The sequence below is a fragment of the Cicer arietinum genome, chromosome 2 (genome assembly GCF_000331145.2).
Source record: "Cicer arietinum cultivar CDC Frontier isolate Library 1 chromosome 2, Cicar.CDCFrontier_v2.0, whole genome shotgun sequence".
In the NCBI taxonomy this organism is placed as follows: domain Eukaryota; kingdom Viridiplantae; phylum Streptophyta; class Magnoliopsida; order Fabales; family Fabaceae; genus Cicer; species Cicer arietinum.
Window position 1 is genome coordinate 43,152,333 of NC_021161.2, and position 18,007 is coordinate 43,170,339.

The following is an 18,007-nucleotide window of genomic DNA, read 5'->3' on the forward strand; positions in this document are numbered from 1 at the left end:
AATCCTCATAAGTGTATTTTTGTGATCTTTATATATAAAATAATTAGTAAATTAATGTCAATTTAATTAAAAAAGAACAGCTAATAACACACTCTCTATTATGATTAAAATTTACATAAATTTTATAATCTGTAGATCTCGTATGAATTTGTATAAGTTATATAAATTTTAACTAATAAAAATAAATATATTAAAAACTGTATGTCAAATAATACATTGTTAATATTATTTTTAATTATAATAAATAAAAACGAATATATTATTCAAAAACTGGACGAATCAACATTAATAATAATATTATTATCTCAATGTTAAAGACAATAATAGTTATTAATTTATACATCTCAAAAGCATTATTAACTATTGTCTAAAATATTAAATGTTGAAATGAATTTTTGACAGTCTGAATTTTACCATCTGACAATTTAACCACGTATTTTGAAAATAGCAAATTTATCTCCTTAATAATCAATACAGATTTGACTAATTTTTAAAAACTTGAACGACATAAAATTTAATTAGCAATAAAAAATATATTGGCATGTGACCTGCTATCCAACAACAACAATTGATCAACATCACATATATTTTATTATGTGATTTTTTCTTCTATCTATCAAGAATTTATTTCTATGGGAAGTCCTCACTGTGATTTATGCCAATATCTCTTAATATATTTTTTTCATATACATGAATCAACTCTTATATATTTTTTTTCATACACATGAATCAAACTCCTTACTAAATGGATAAAGAATTCAAATATTTATCATTTATGTCACTATGTTGGTACTTAGAAACATAATGTATTTATTTATTTATCTGAATATTCAATTCTCAATTGTAGTCAACCTCTTGACCATATAGATAAAAAAATCTAAACATTTATCATAATTCTGATAATTCCAATGTGATATTATATATATAAACTTCAGCACACTTTCATCGATAATACTATTCACCAATTTAATAAATATATCTAATTTATGCATTTTAGAATATCATATAGACGGCAGTTATTTCTATGGACGAAATTAATTTAAATATTTTTAATTATTTATCAATTGCCTTCCATACATTGGATTAGACTAAACAAATTTTAAAGTTAAAACCAATTATAATCAAATTATATTTACAAAAGTCAAAGAAATTACCCATAAGTAAATTAGTGTAAAGACTATGCATAAAAGAAGTTGATAGGACTGTAATTAGGATGTACAAATTGGTTTGATGCCCTTTGACTTTTCCACATTGTTTACACTAAAATAGTTACATTGTTCAAGTTTGTTTAGATAGACAAATATTAGTGGTAAATTTATAAAAGGGAGAGATAATTTATTAGCACCAAAATATAAAACTTTTTGTATCTTCTTCTCAATACTTTTTAAAATATTGTTAGAGTTGGCTCTTTAAATTAAATAAAAGTTACTTCTTGGCAGTTTTCTCTTTTTCTAGCAATTGAATGAAGTTATTTTCACGTTTAAAAAAAAGCAGTGTAAATAGATTGTAATGAAACACTATGCATCCCATATGGTTTATATAGTAAACCATAGTTCAATGTTCCATTTATTAAAATTTCAACTACTAGACACCAATTATTAAAATATATAATGTACTCAAATGTACTCCATCTTACCACAAATATAATAAAGGAAAATACTAGCATGTATCTTAAGAGCACATGTTAGTATACTAAAGATAAAAATCTACATTAAAAACTGTGTATTTTTTAAAAAAAATTGTATATTCTATGTGTTTAAGATACAAATACTATTTATGGAATGTTTAAGACGTGACCTTAAGACACATGTTAATTAACTTTTGTTTATATTTGTGACATGAAGAATTATGGGTTAAGAGTAAAAATAAAATACAGTATTCGTCTATTTAATCACACATTAATTATTCATCACATGATGTAATTGCTTACATCATAGGAAACATTTTTTTTTACTCTCCATTCTTATTGATATCAACACAATTATGATTTTCCAAAGCTCAAAGCCTACTAGTGATGTTAATGTTTCGGACTTTAGGCAATTTAGGTGCTGCATCTTTAGGCACAACAATAGTGAGGACACCATTTTCAACATGTGCCTTAATCTGATCCAATTTCACATTCTCAGGCAATTCAATTGCCCTTGAGAAATCTCCTTTTCCAGTCCCTCTCTCAGTTACATGCCAAATAGTGTCCTTACCAAAATTATCCTCTTTCCCACTTTCTCCTCTCACGTGTAGAATATTTCCTTCATCAATTTGCACTTTTATTTCATCTTTGTTCAATCCTATCCAAATGACCCAAATCCAAGTTATAATCAAGAACTTCCTTATTTTGACAAAAAAAAACAAACAAATATCACAACTCATTAATCATCCAATAAAAATAATTAATTAAAATTTTATATTTGTGTATATATTTATTAATCGGTCACTTAATTAACCACTTATTTGAACCGTATTAACTATCCAAAATTTGTCTGAAATTTGTGTGAAATTTGTATGCCAAACTATCATTTCTCTATAATCAATCAACCAATCCATTCTAATTCACAAAAGATAATATTTTTACAACAAAACATAGAATCGCAACTCAAGATTCCATAAGGGTGATTAAAATTAGAGAGAGAAAAAAGTGACAATGAAGATGGTACCTGGAACGTTGATTTTGAGGATATGAGAAGTTGGGGATTCAAGCCAATCCAAGAGTGCTGTTGAATTTCCCAAAATTGGAGGATGTCCTAAGAAAAAACGTCTAAAAGGGTGCCCAAAGATAGTCTCAGCCATTGATTTGATACTCTTATTCTAGTACAATGAAAAGAGACAAGAGAAGAAAAGTAGTTGAAGAAGTTATGAACTTTGTTGATGTTTATAATGTTGTAGTTTCAAATTTTAATGATATGTTTTGTGTTTGTGATGAGGGGATGTGGTATGGGTATAGACTCCAGAATGTTCTTCTTCGTTCACCGAGCTTCTGGGCTTTTCTAGATCTCAAAATGGGTTTTGATATATAGCAACTGGGTTTTATAACCCGGCCCATATAATTGGGCTTTGAGTCTCACATTTGAAATAGGATAAGTGGGAGCAAATAAACAAAATAAGCTAGTCACTTAAGTTGTGTTTGTTTACTCTTTAGATTTCATTATAAAAATCTCATTTCAATTTTGCATAAATTTTAAGAAATTAATTAATTGTGCTTATTGAATTTAATGATTAAATAGGTTTTGTTTAGTAAAATACTTCAGTAATAATAGTAGATATATGAATTGAGATATAAATAAATAAAAATATATTAGTTGAAAAAATAATTAATTGTTCATGGGTAATATTCAAATAATATAAAAACTAAGAGTGAACATCAGGTTGGGTACGATCGAATTCGGACTAAAAAGTCAAAACCGTTTTAATCCATGGGTGATAACTATAAACCCAATCTTGTCTGTTTTTTTTTTATTTCGGGTCGGTCAAATTCGGATTATCAGGTGATAGTTGTAAGTAGGTGGGTAAAACAGGTTGGACTATATTAGGGTCCTGTTTGAGAAAAAAAGCAATCAACATAGAATCAACAAGAGAAGTATTAAAAAAAAATATAAAATCAGCAGCACCAACAAATTTGCTTGGAGACAAAAAGATACATGAAACTCTAAGTTATTGCAGCAACCATAAAAAAAAAAAAAACAAAAAAAACAAAACACTAACCATTTATTTGTAGACTCTGTAGAGAAAGCAATATGTGGTTGAATAACTATGTATCGATACCTATAATAATATGATAAAATCAAATGTTAGTATCAAAATCAAACCCTAAACCAAAAGTGAATACAAACGACAACGATTGTTAAGGTTACAATTACATTGAAAATGGACGAGAGTGAGAGTGGACTTGAGAGATGAAAGCGAGAGTGAGTTTGAGAGACGAGAGTGAGGCTGAGAGATGAGCCTTGAAAAGGACGAGAGTGAGAGTAAGGGTGAGGCGGCGATAGTGTGTGTGAGGAGGGAAAGGGTGACGCGGCGAGAGGTGATAGGGAGAACGACAAGACCTAGCAAAACCCAAACCTCTTTTTCATTCATATTTTTGGTAACCTCAATATTCTAATTAACGATAATCATGGTAATGGAAATCATCTTCAATCACACAATTAACCTTAGCCCCATAATCGTAGAAATACAAAATCATATTCACTCGTAAACGAATCATACACAAATAATACAATCACATTGTATTATGCAATGCACACTTCATAAATGAGATGATCACTGGAAGCAACACTTCAATGTCATGCAGTACTCAGAACTATTTTGAAGTTCCTAGTAAGGAAATGTAGTAATATGCCACCACACAGGTTGACTTACGATCATATATGTAGTCATGTCCTCATAGACCCACCCGACTCATCACGAGACTCATATAAGTGGTCATCAAGATTATATTATGGTTATGCGATAACTATGGGGAATAAATTGCGACCTTTACACCACTTAAGAATTCCCTCCTAGAATATCCACAAGGTATGATCTCCTCCACATGCTTAATTGTAACCCTCATTGTCAAACTCATTCAGTTGTACTTACGAACATTGAATCAAATATCTTCACATTGCTAATAATATGTATGCATACTAGTTAGAACCCATCACAATAATCTTTCTCAGTAGTCACTCCTTATGCAAAGGAGACCGTCATAGACATGAGTCATGTAAAACACATGTTCACATTTTGCATAATACAGTATGTCACTTATTACAAAACAATCAAATCACAATTTAAACATAGCAATTTATATCTCAAAGAATATCCCAATTCACACAACAAAACGCGTTTACAACAATCAAATACAATCCACAACACAATTATTTTTGGCATATTCAGATAACCAAACAATCTCAAATAAGCATATATCACATATCACAACATCTTATTAAAATAAACATGACAACTTATGGTTATTTCGAACTCATTTTTTTACTCATCATTCAAGTGATTTATTTAATTCAGTTATTAACCTCAATATGGTATTAGCCTTTGCTAGCCCCATACATTGGAGACATTCTCGTTCATCACATCCCATTTGTACCCATGATTCAATCACATTAAACCCACATATACCTAAAAGGTTTCTAAAACACAATGTTGACAACATAATCATATCTCCAAGACACATCGATTCTACGATTAGGCAATGAGTGTTAAGACAAATCTACGTAAAATATGACGTATAAATTTACAGACAAAAAGAAAACAGTGAATTATTGGGTGTTACACTCATCTCATTCCTCAATTCATCGTTGTTCTAGTGTTGCCCATAGTTTTCATCCAATAAAGCTCTACTCTTTAATGTTTTGCCATAATTGTCGTCTTTGATTTTTCTCAATATTTTGTCTATAGTTTTTACCATTCTTTGTTACAAGGTAGTTCCTACTTTTACCTTAAAAACGGTAAAATGTTGCAATTATTGTGTTTATGTTGATTATTATATTCTCAACTCTATGTTAATTTTTTTATGTTCCCTTAAATATTGATTAATTTATGATTTTTTCGGCTTTTTCTCCAATTCCATAGGTTTACAAGCTTTTTGAGTGTCTCATTCATTTTTTTTTTTTGTTCTTACATCAGAGAGCATAGATTTTAAAAAAATTCAAAAATCAGTACAGATGATCTAAATGCTATATTTTTTTCTATACATACAATCTCACACATGAAATGTTTTCATTGGTGTTGAATTATTTTTCATTTTATTTTACTTCATTGTTCTTGGTTACTGTTTGTTGTGTTTCTTTACCTAAGACTTGTAATACATTATTTTGTAAGCTTCGGTCTTGTTCTCTTCAAAATAAGTACTTATAAGTTTTTTATTCTTTGAGTTGTTTAATTTGCACGGAAAGTATATGTCGCTCTTACAATTTAATATTTTTAAAGTAAAAATTTAGTGTAGAAAGTAAATTTTCTCTAAAATACATAGATCATTTGATCATCAAGCATGATATTTTAGAAAGATTAGAGATATTAATTAAGATGACATATTTTTTTATATCATATTTTATTTCCTTAAATTGAAGTTTTTTCTTTTAAATGCAATAAAATGAAAACAAACACTCACCAAAGGGTTAGTATTTTATTAAGATTATTAGACAAAGAAAGCATAAAAAATACGTTATAGAAATATTTAATCTTGCAAATATGCTAAAATTTCTACTATTGAATAAATTGCTCAAACTTTTAACATTTGATATTCACCTTGCATAATTAAGTTGTAACTTTTAAAGTTAGAAATAATTATGTAAATAAGATTATTTCATAAGGTGGACAAGAGAGAAAATGGTGAAGCAAAAGAAAATTAAACATTGTTCGTTCCAAGAATACCTAAAAAGATAAGATAAATAAAAAAAATTAAGGATGAAACAACTAATGTACAATGTTATTGAACGATACATCAATTTAGAAATGATTTACTAAAAAGAAAGTTTCTATTTGATATTCATAAAATATTCTACTAAGACGACCATGACATTTGTTGCTCATTATAATTTTTGGAGTTGCAAAAGGTGAATGCCAATATGGTGTTTCTAAACGAAAATATTTACGAAACAATATAGTGCAATCAAAGATTTTTTTTTTCTATGTCAATAGACACAAAGTAAATCATTTGCAAACCAGTGTACTCAATCACTAAGGGAGACTATTTAGTCATAATTTTTTCTATAGTAAATATGGAAATTTAAGAAATTAAGTCTTTCCATATGTTTTAGTTCTAGAGATTCTTATGTATAGTCTTATTTATATACATCCGAAAATGACTTATATAATAAAATTAAGTAGGTATGAGAACTGTACCGTGCACCCCCCCAATTGTACCTCCCACCCTATTTTCTCCTAAAGACCATTTTTTTTTGTATAAAACTATAAATATTAGAAAATTATAAACTTTTGAAATAATAAAAAAAATTAGTTTTTTTATATTTTCGAAAGTTTTGTTAAATTTGAAACTTTTGAAATTCTATTTTCCATTTTTCTTAAAGACCATTTTTTTTTGTATAAAACTATAAATATTAGAAAATTATAAACTTTTGAAATAATAAAAAAAATTAGTTTTTTTATATTTTCGAAAGTTTTGTTAAATTTGAAACTTTTGAAATTCTATTTTCCAGTATCCTCTGAAACTTTCGAAACTTTGGATAAATTTGAAAGTTTCGAAGTGTGATTTTTCAGAAAACATCAAAACTTTCGAAAGTTTTAATGAATTTGAAACTTCCAAAATTAGATATGAAATTTATTACTATAAATATATTACTATTTACTACTATTAATTTATTATTATAAATTTATTACTATTTATTACAATTAATTTATTACCAATAAAAATGCATTTCGCAACTTTTGTATTGTTCCTAAACTTTCTTGTTTTAGAAATTTCATTGAAGACCAAACTTCCAAAACAATTTCGGAACTTTCCATGCATATCAAAGTTTCGAAACTGAAAAACTTCATATTTATGAATTTTATATTTCAAAACTATCAGATTGTTAGAAAGTTTCGAAGATTTGTGCATTTCGAAAATTTCATGTTCATGGAAACTTTCAAAAGTTTCATGTTAATAGAAACTTTCAAAAGTTTCAAAATTTTAGGAAAAAATCAACTTTGAAAGTTTCATGTTCATGGAAACTTTCGAAGATTTAGAAAATTAATATTTCGAAAATTTCAAAATATATCTTATTTTTGGATTTCGAATGTTTCAAATGTCCGATTGTTTGCAAATATGTGATTCGAACAATTCAAACTTTCGAATAAAATGATTGAAAAAAGAGAAGATAATTTTTTTTGAAATATTTACTAATAATATTAGAGGTAATCGGGTATTTTCCATAAATATGGGAGTGGGAGGTACAATTGAAGGGTGCAAGGTAAAAAAAAACCCTCTCCATATTAGGAAGATCTGTTTTGGATGGTTTTTGAGTTGCCACACTTCTTTCCAAATGTGAAAGTTGGCTTTTGTACCCCCTCAATTAATCCTATACCCCTCATTTAAAAATAAACAAACTACCTTGATAAAACTGTAAAAATTTAAAAGAATTTTTTTTACTGGAAATTTCATTACGAATGAAATTTCCAGTAGTTATAAATGAAAGAATGTTGTTTACCGGAAATTTCAGAATGAATGAAATTTCCGGTAGTTATAAATGAATACGGGAAATTTTATTTTTGAAATTTCCGGTTGATTTATAACTACAAGAGGAAAATTTCATTCCTCATTGAAATTTCTCCACGATGCCATCATGTATTAGGCTTACAAATTTTTTTTCTTCTCATTTTTACAATTACAAAATTGTTTATTAGTAAAACAAAATTAATTATAATATTTTAAAATACCAAATATTATTTATAAATTAATTAATAAAATAAATAATAATAATAATAATAATAATAATAATAATAATAATAATAATAATAAAAGTAATAATAATAATAAAGTAAAGTAAATTATATTATTAAAACTTTATATATTTTTTAAATATTTTTTTTTATTTTTTAATTATATTAACAATATTTTATTAATTTTTTTATTAGATCGAAATAAAAATAGGAGAGAGTTGTTAAGAAAATAAGTTGTTATTTTATAAAATATTCGCAATAAAAATAGGAGTGAGTTGTTAAGAGAATATGTTGTTATTTTATAGGCAAAATATTAGGGACACGTTTTGTTTGTGGCACATTTAGTCAACCATTTGATTTTAGGATGAATGTTTGTGGCAAAATATTAGAGACACGTTTTGTTTGTGGCAAAATTTTAGGATCTATTTTTTTTTCTTCAATTTAATTTTTTTTATTAATAGTTTTTTGATTTTTTAAATAAATTAAAAATAATTAAAAAAATCAAAATTCTATTATTAAAATAAAATAAAATACATTAAATTAGAGAAAAAAATACAGTTAAATAGATGAGTTAAAACAAACAACTTGTTATATTATAATAATTTTTTTTATAAATAAAAATTAATAAAAATAATAATGATAATTGCCAGAAATTTCATTCATTCTAAAATTTCTTTTATAACTACCGGAAATTTCATTCATTCTAAAATTTCCGGTAAAAAAATTCTTTCATTTATAACTACCGGAAGTTTCATTCATTTTGAAGTTTCCGGTAAAAAAAATTCTTTTAAATTTTTACAGTTTTATGAAGGGTATTTTGGACATTTTAAACATAAATTTTTTAAATGAGGGGGTATAAGATAAATTGAGGGGTTCAAAAGCCAACTATCTTTTTCTAAACTTTGGATCCGGCCCAAAGCATCCTGGCCCAAAAGAGTTGTCATCCACACGTGTGAATCTGTGTTGCTAAAACAACAAAATATTAATAAATTGCTATGATATGGGAACAATGCATAGACATCGGCATCAAAATGTGACCAATCTTTGATGTGTGAACTTATATGAAGATATACAACATTTATAAATATAAGTGTTCCAAATTCTACAGACACATGATCCACTTTCCATGTTCACATGCACGATGCCCCTTGGAGTTCACAGTTTTAGTTTTATTGTATAATACATGTCATGTGATTCCCTAGTTAAATGTTGAGGGGTGAATTGGGAAGCATTGAGCATACATTTTTGTCATACCACTAGTATAGTTTAGTTACATGTGTTGTTTCGGTTGATGAATGGTTCTCATTATCATTATTTGTCTCCTCGTGTAGTTCATGAGTTTCATTTACTATAAATATCCAATTTGCTAATATATATTACATGACTTTTGAAAATTAAATTGTTGAGTTGGATTCTTCCTGTTTGAGAGACCAATTGCATTAAATATTATTTGATTCCTTTGCTTTCTAAACCCACAATATAATCCATGAGATTATATTATATGCCTCTCAACCAATTTGGGTGTCAAAGTAGTTTCCATTATCAATATGATCTCCATGAGATTAGAAAAGGCTAGGTGCATGGAAAGCATTGCAAGGCACAGGCAATGCATCTTTGAGAAAATATTCTTCTTTTTTTATATAGAAATAAATTAATGGAATTCAGAAAGAAAAAAATAAAGATAAATAAATTAATGGTAGTTGGAAGTTCACATTAAATTTACCGAGTTAGTTATATATTATTCAATCTTACACAAATTAATAATTTCAAATCTACGTTTGTTTTCAGATATAAATCAAATCCTTATAAGTTAAACCATAATTAATTCATATCTTCTTGAGAAAAAAGTTGCGTCGCTCAAGAATTACACATAAAGTATCCAAGCCTACACATTAAACAAAATAAACCAGTTCTTCAATAGAAGAAAAAACAAAACAGGATAATTTTTTTTCTCATACTCATGGGTTTGACTTAACTTATTATAATCTGTTTTTTGATCCAAGTACACGTGTATATCATTTTCTATACTCTTGCAAGATTTGTAGTATATAGCCTTATTATCAAACCATTACACAAAACAGCTCAATTAAGTCCCCATCTATGTTAATTATATAAGGGTGTAGCTTTATATTAACATCTATAAATATATATAAATGTGATATGGAAGCAGAGTAATGTGATTCTTGTTCCTCCAAGAGAGACATAACTAGCAGAACAGTACTACACAATCGTTGTTTTAGCATCACAAAAGTATTTCACACGTGCATCAGCGTTGAAAATGTAACAATCATGCAAGTGAGAGAGACAAAGTATGAGTTGTAGAGTTTCCATGAGGGAAACACTTGTTTAACATTTATGCAATTATGTTTACATCCAAATCTCGATTAGTTAGCCTCATTGATACGAGATTCCTTATGTCTCATACACTCATTATTACTTACTATATATTGAGAACATGCCAATGGAAATAATGAAGCACATTCAACATCAAGCCTTAAGTGATCTCTTTCTCTTTTCTTAAGGAATCAAAATGGCAACATCTTCTTCTTTGAACACAAAATCCAGTTTCCATGGTCGCTCAAATAGTTTGCCCTCTAGACCACATCCACTTATTCTTAAATGTAATCAACATTTAGACACCTTATTAAGTTCTTCCAATGAAACCTCTTCATCATTTCTTTTCCATAAGATAGGAAACAATAAGAGAAAAAAATTACATTAAACTTATTTAATTATTTTTGCAAACAAAAATTTTCAAGAAAATATCATCAGTGAATTTGTATGTAATATGGTTCACAAATGTATCCAGGATCCTATAACAAAAGATTGGTGGGTGACAAGTGAAAATGAAAATCTTGGATATTTTCCAGCATCTTTATTCTCCAACATGACATCTGCTGATCAAGTCGGGTGGGGCGGTAGAGCAACAACTACTTCGGGCGCTCCTGGTCCTCCAATGGGTTCAGGATACTTTCCTGATGATATATTTGATCATGCGAGTTATTTTAGATATATTACATATCAGAATAACTCTAGAAAAAACTTTTCACCAGACAAATTTTTGATACAAAGATTCACTGACAAACCTCAATGTTATAATGCTAAATTCTATGATAATCAAGGAAATGAGATTGGACCTGCGGCTCTCCAATTTGGAGGACCTGGTGGTAATTGTGATGGTTAGGTCATATTATAAGACTTTTAAATTTAAATAAAACTTTATATTTATATCATTGTTCATAGGTACTGCTTGTTTCCTATAAAATCTTGTTTATTGTTACCTTAAATTTGCTTCATGTGTTATTTATTATTAGTAATTGAAACTCAAATATGTAGTAATTGAAATTCACAAACATTGTTTAGATAAGTAGTAGTTGTTAAAACTACTGTCATCGTCAACGTTAGTATAAAGTTGAAAAAAATCTAAAACTTTAAGCTGTTAAAACAATTTGAATTAGTTAATAAAAAACATATTTGAATAACTAATTCTGTTAATGATCAAAATTTTGTCTTCCTCTTAATATCTTTTATCTCACTTCCTTAGGAACAACATGAAGATAAACATGTTATAATGCTACGCAATCACATTACTTAACAAATTACTTAGTGACTATGACTAATAGGTCATTGACTAGGTGCCACCAATGTTATTTTCCCATCCACATGCTGATACTGATCATGTGATTTTGTAATTCTAATTCTATTACATTTACACATTGAACTACTTCTATGTATTTATCAAATTCATGTGTGAAAATTTCCTATAAATTATACTTATTTGAATTTGAGAACAGCATTTTTTATTCCAGTGCATTGAACTTTGAACGCTTCAGCTCCTCTAGGAGTGGTTGGTTATTTTTAACAATGCGGCGAGTATAAAAATTGGTGACTTGTTAGCTTTCATTATATGTATCATTTCAATTTTCGGAATATATTCATTTATCAATTCTATCTTCACAATAATACTGTACAGCTTTCATTATATATATCATTCCAATTTTTGGGATGTTTTCGTCTATCTATTCTATCTTCTTACAAGAAACATTGAACATAATCCGCAAGCCATTGTCCTTTTTATATGATTTAAGCATGGCACACGACTTATTGTCCTTGAAAATACTTACAACAATAGTTTGTTCGATTCATCCTTCCTCGTTATTAAACTTGTCAACTTAAATGATAAGCACTAACACAATTTCACAAACATTAATACAGTTGCTAGGACTAGGAACATCAATACAGTTGCTAGGATATGAAGCACATATTTTGAAACAGAAACAACAAATAGCTAATATAGAACATATGCCAACCATTCTTTATTGAGTCATATTAATAATCATATAAAAAAAAACGACATGATAGTGGAGCTTTTGACACAAGAAACTGCTTTTTTCTAGGTACTGCATAAATACCATATGTGAATTCATAAACAATACTACTTCCAGTTCTTTTTATTAAAGACAGTTAGGTCAATATTATAGATCAAATACATCAATTTTTGTTGACCCGATTGTCTTTTATAGAAAGGACAGGAGGGAGTACCATTTTTATGTATATATCATTGAGTTCATAAATTATTGAATTTCCAAAACAGGTAACTAACTACATATAAAGACATTTCTTGTGCTTAAAAATACATGCTTACCGATCGCAAGTCCCAACCAGGTAACTTCCCATATATCGAATCCTTGCGTACCCTTTCTTTCTTTGCATCCCAAAGTTCACCAGACAAAGCATCACTGGCCTTAGGAGTAATTCCATTAGCCTGTTAGGAGGAATCATGTCATACTACAACTCTGCAATCTTAAGACCAAGTAAAAACAAACTTTAATAATTACGTCTTACCGTCGGTTGTGCATCTGATGAGTCTTGGCCAGCACCTTTCAAAGGGAGTCCGAGAGGCGCTTCCCCTTTTGCTGCGGCAGCCTACCAAATGTTCAAGTGTTGACAATAAAAATAAGATTCAATTTAAGAAACCATTTTTATATATAATTACAATGAGGGGGAAAATAAGAGCACAGTAGTTATTTTGTCCAATAAGTTTATTCATTCAGCAGTGATTATTTGTTTCCTTATTGTAACCATAATGAACAAAAGTAAATTTCAACGTTAACTGGTAAGTGCCTAACAAAGGCATGAGAGATAAATATGCAACTCGATATAACCCCAAATCGTACCAACATTGGCTTATATTATTAAATTAAATGTCATGGTGTTGAAGGTTTTTTGCTACAACACACTATTGGGTAATATCGTTATCCTATGTTCTTCTTATTGTATATGCTATCACATTATATGATCCATGACACAATATATTTTAAATCTTCCATTTACCAGTAATAAGATCGCCACAAAAGAAATTATATTCTAAATTGCTGCATGCTCATAAAGGGTATAACATTACAAATCTTGCATGAAACATCTGAGAAGTTAACCAGTACATTTAAAGGTGCAATGTTCATAAAGCATTGTTAGTAAACCTCTTATCAAGAATGTGCATGTGAGGTGCAATCCCAATACACAAGGTCCAATCTAATTTAATTAAATAGAATAAGCATGGCAGTAGGCTTGCCATTCAGTTTTTTATGTTGGTTTTAGGCTTGGGAGAGACTAAGCTCTCTAATTCCTAGAAGATTGATTAGTTTGTAACTTTCCTGTGAGCAGCAGTTTGTATTTCTTATCTTTGTATAAGTATAACCGCATTTGCAGGAAGTTAATCCTCAGCGCAGTGTATTAATACCAGTATTCATATATTCGTCCATTCAATTAGTTAGCCACATATCAAAAGATCTATCAAGCCTCTATTGTACCAACAACCAGATATGAATGCATATGCATTGAAACAGTGTACTTTATTACCTTTACTTCTTCTATTGCCACTGTACTTGGAACACGACGATGTTCCTTCTTCCGAGGTGGTGCTTGATCCTCAATATCTTCCAATCTAACCCCAGGATCAGCTGTCAACACTATTTGTACCCATTCCAGATCACTGTCATGTTCGGCTCCTACTGCTTCACGTACACCCTCTCTATAAGTCTTCCCTGCCTGACCATTATATCATGTTTCCACCGAAAGATTCAAGCTAACAAATTTTGTTTTAGGCTGAGATACATGAGTCATTGCCTGGTCAATTGCCTCAGCAGTTGATCTGGACATCCTATCATTGCTATTACGGTAAACCTCTTGTGCTGTCCGTAATGGATATGCCCAAGGGGGTGGTTTTTGCAAGAAAGCATCTCCATTTGCCAAAGGAATTCCACCTTGAGAAAGCTTCTGAGAACTGGATGTCTCCTTGAAATTACTATATCAAAAAACATGCAGAAGGAAAATATCAATAGTGTGTTTCTCATTTTACAAACTACTAACTCTTCACAATACCAATGAATATTATCCAAATTATACCTTGGCATTTCACATCTCAAAACTTCTAAGCAGATCATGTACGGTGCCTTCTCCCTAGAGTTCAAGAGAACAGCTTCATCTACTGGTATATGAAGCACACGATACATGCCCTTTCCCAGCGGAAAACAGACTCCTAGAAATTTATGACGGGCAAGATTCATATAGAAGCAACAGATCTACAAATCATAATCAATGGAAAAGTGGTAACTTGATCGGCAAACATAAAAAAGGATACATGTTTACAGTAAATGGACTGCCGGTAAAAACCAAATAAGTAGTTTTAAACATAATTCCTAGATAAGTGAAAAACTGCATCATCAACAGGTTTCTGGGAAATTTTATCATTTTATCTGCATAAAAAGTTCTGCTTCTTGAAAAATAAGCCGTTATTTTGTCATACCTCCAACGGAAGAAGAAAATACACATGCATTGGAATTGGGAAATTTTACCATTTCTTCAGGAGAAAAAACTGCCGCTTAACAACAGGTTGTTTATTGTGTTATACATTGAAAGGAGCAGGAAAATATAGATATAAAACCTGAGACTAAACCAATAAATGTGGCATTATTGCTACTGAAAAATTCCAGACCACACTTCTAAAACGAAAATTAACCTGCTCATTTGAAATATACAAAGAAGTAGAGAAATTCAAAGCCAAAAGGACTAGGAACCACATGAAGATAAACATGTTATAATGCTACGCAATCACATTACTTAAAGTACTTAGTGACTATGACTAAGAGGTCATTGACTAGGTGCCACCTATGTTATTTTCCTGATACTGATCATGTGATTTTATAATTCTAATTCTATTACATTTACACATCGTTAATGTGCCATGGACGTACAAAGAGAAACTTGGTTCAGCAACCTGCACTTACACATTGTTACTGTGCCATGGAAGTACAAGGAAAAACTTGGTTAGCAGATAAAGATTGTAACCTGCAAATTTTCACAACACAACATCCAATTATAGGTATGTTATGTCAAAAACCATTATACACCCACTATAAGAACAACGGTTATATATCGCCCTCCTCGCTACATAATACAACAAAATGAAGTATTATAGAGAAAGAAAGAAAACTTACTGAGCCTCCAACCGTGCCTTTTTGTTAGCCGATCCTAGGTGGAGAAATACCAAGTCTCTTTACTGGCTGACTTACAGCCGGGAGGCCGAGGGAGGCGTTTGGTCTGCTTGTCGCATACTACTAACAATGGCTAAATCTGAAAAACTCAGACAACTTGCTGATGTACTCTTCTCCCCCGTTGATGAATAAACTCAAACTCTTCTTCTTCTTGTTATATATAAGAAAGCCACCTTCTCAAACTCACATTCTCATTCTCAAAACCAAGCCACTGAACCCACCGCCGTTCCTTAAACAACTTTTCATTTTGTGTTCATATGTCTTCCAAAGCCACTGAACCCATCAGCAAGTTGTCTGAGTTTTTCAGATCTAGCCATTGTTAGTAGTATGCGACAAGCATACCAAACGCCTCTCTTGGCCTTTCGGCTGTAAGTCAGCCGGAAAAGAGACTTGGTATTTCCCCTAATAGGATCCCAAATAAAATTGCTTTAATAAAATGAAAGATCATATGAACACAAAAAATGAAAAGTTGTTTAAGGAACGGCGGAACCTTAGCCAAACCCACGTCCCTCTCTGATTCCAATTTGGGTTATGTTCATTTTAATGGCTCTCTCTATTTTTGGGAGCTTCTCACATGCTTCCTCAGAACTACTTAAGCACGTGAATACAAATTCTGTTTATATAATAATATTATATTATATATGTATTAACATTCTGTGCAGCTGTCACTTGTCTGGATTAATTATTGATCTGTCTAAGATTAAATAATAATTTGCATCAAGAGTTTCATTATACTTCAATTTATTTATTCTCTTGATCTTGGTTTTGTTTTTAAACTCTCTAATCTTTAGGGAAAAATATCTCATAATTTAAAGTTTAATATTTATGTAATAATATTTTTATATTTAATGATTTTTTAATTGGACGAGGTAAAGAAAGTGATTAATTAAAATAAAATACAAAAATTGAAACTCAATTTATAACTAAAATTGAAAATTAAAAATTGGAAACTGAATCTAACTTTAATTTTTTTAAATTTAGTTTGTAAGTAGATAACAACTGGGGAAATAAAGAAACGAACCAATATGATTGTTGTAGGTTTAAATAGTTCAGTTACCGATTACAATTCACTTATGACAAAACCAACAAAAAAAAAAAAGTCAACATTCTCTCTAACAGATTCAATGAATTTTTTAAAACAAAATGAATTCCTGTACTACACACATTTGTGGCTTTCCTAGATTAGATGTTCTTTTCTAAGGATTATCTTTATTTTATGCAAAATTAATTCTGGATGCTCATGAAAGACAGTTAAGTGTATCTTTTGCATACACAAAAAAGATTTTTTGTAATTACAATTTTCATTTTTTATTTTTGCCAATTTACGAATTCAGTCACCTTATTTTAAAAACTGAAAGTTTTATTTTTTTATTTTAATTTTTAATTAAAAAATGACGATATGAAATATTTTAAACTATGTGACATATGATACGTTGATGTAAAATGACTACAACCAATAAAATTATCTAAAAACATAATTTTCAACTTCAGAAATTTTTTATTTTTGTAATTTAATTAATGACATATAAATAATTAAATTATCTAGATGATTCTATATCATGAAATTATATGTTAAATAATTTAAAATATGTTAAATTGTTTTTTTTTTTTAGTTTAAAAATATGAAAAAATAATAAAAATTGTCGCATTTTAATATAAAAGCAATAATTCTATGAATCGGTGAAAATAGAAGAATAAAATTACAATTAAGTTTTAATTATATAAACAAGCAAATTTGAAGCACGGAGAAAATCAGATATGACGTTGAAAATGATGAATTCCTTTTTCCTTGTCTTGTGTTAACTGCCTAATTGTTTCTAGCATATAACTAACTTATATAAGAAGAATACATAGTTTATAGAAAGAAAGAAAATACATAGTTTTGGTGTGTGTGTGTGTTTTTTCAAATTTATCCTTCATTTAAATTATTATATTTCTATATTTAATTAAATAATTAAAATATTTATATCTATATATAAAAAAATACCGAGTTTTGATATAACAATTTTTTCTTTTAAATTTACTTTTCGTTTAAACTATTTCATTTAAAAATTTATTCTTTTTTAATAATTAAATAATTGAATATTTTA

The 18,007-nt window shown here is 29.0% G+C and overlaps 3 protein-coding genes across 8 annotated transcripts; 1 reads left to right on the plus strand and 2 right to left on the minus strand.

The window, feature by feature from the left end:
• Positions 1–1,810: 1,810 nt before the first annotated feature.
• LOC101500914 (15.7 kDa heat shock protein, peroxisomal) lies at positions 1,811–2,940 on the minus strand. Its single transcript, XM_004490766.4, has 2 exons — positions 2,652–2,940; positions 1,811–2,285 (listed from the first exon to the last, which is right to left on the minus strand). The coding sequence occupies exons 1-2, from the start codon at positions 2,782–2,784 to the stop codon at positions 1,999–2,001; spliced, it is 420 nt and encodes a 139-aa protein (XP_004490823.1). The 5' UTR covers positions 2,785–2,940; the 3' UTR covers positions 1,811–1,998.
• Positions 2,941–11,152: 8,212 nt separating this feature from the next.
• On the plus strand, positions 11,153–11,548 carry LOC140919451 (protein neprosin-like). Its single transcript, XM_073365469.1, has one exon. The coding sequence runs from the start codon at positions 11,153–11,155 to the stop codon at positions 11,546–11,548; it is 396 nt and encodes a 131-aa protein (XP_073221570.1).
• A 1,105-nt stretch (positions 11,549–12,653) lies between these two features.
• On the minus strand, positions 12,654–16,507 carry LOC101501244 (phosphatidylinositol 4-kinase beta 1-like). Of its 6 annotated transcripts, none has more exons than XM_073365214.1 (6): positions 15,861–16,507; positions 15,651–15,711; positions 14,770–14,902; positions 14,224–14,668; positions 13,210–13,290; positions 12,654–13,129 (listed from the first exon to the last, which is right to left on the minus strand). In XM_073365214.1, the coding sequence occupies exons 3-4, from the start codon at positions 14,874–14,876 to the stop codon at positions 14,425–14,427; spliced, it is 351 nt and encodes a 116-aa protein (XP_073221315.1). In that variant the 5' UTR covers positions 14,877–14,902; positions 15,651–15,711; positions 15,861–16,507; the 3' UTR covers positions 12,654–13,129; positions 13,210–13,290; positions 14,224–14,424. The 6 variants fall into 6 exon arrangements, with proteins under 6 accessions (XP_073221315.1, XP_073221311.1, XP_073221317.1 ...); XM_073365210.1 differs by having other exon boundaries at positions 14,770–14,945; XM_073365216.1 differs by lacking the exon at positions 15,651–15,711.
• Between the last annotated feature and the right edge of the window lie 1,500 nt (positions 16,508–18,007).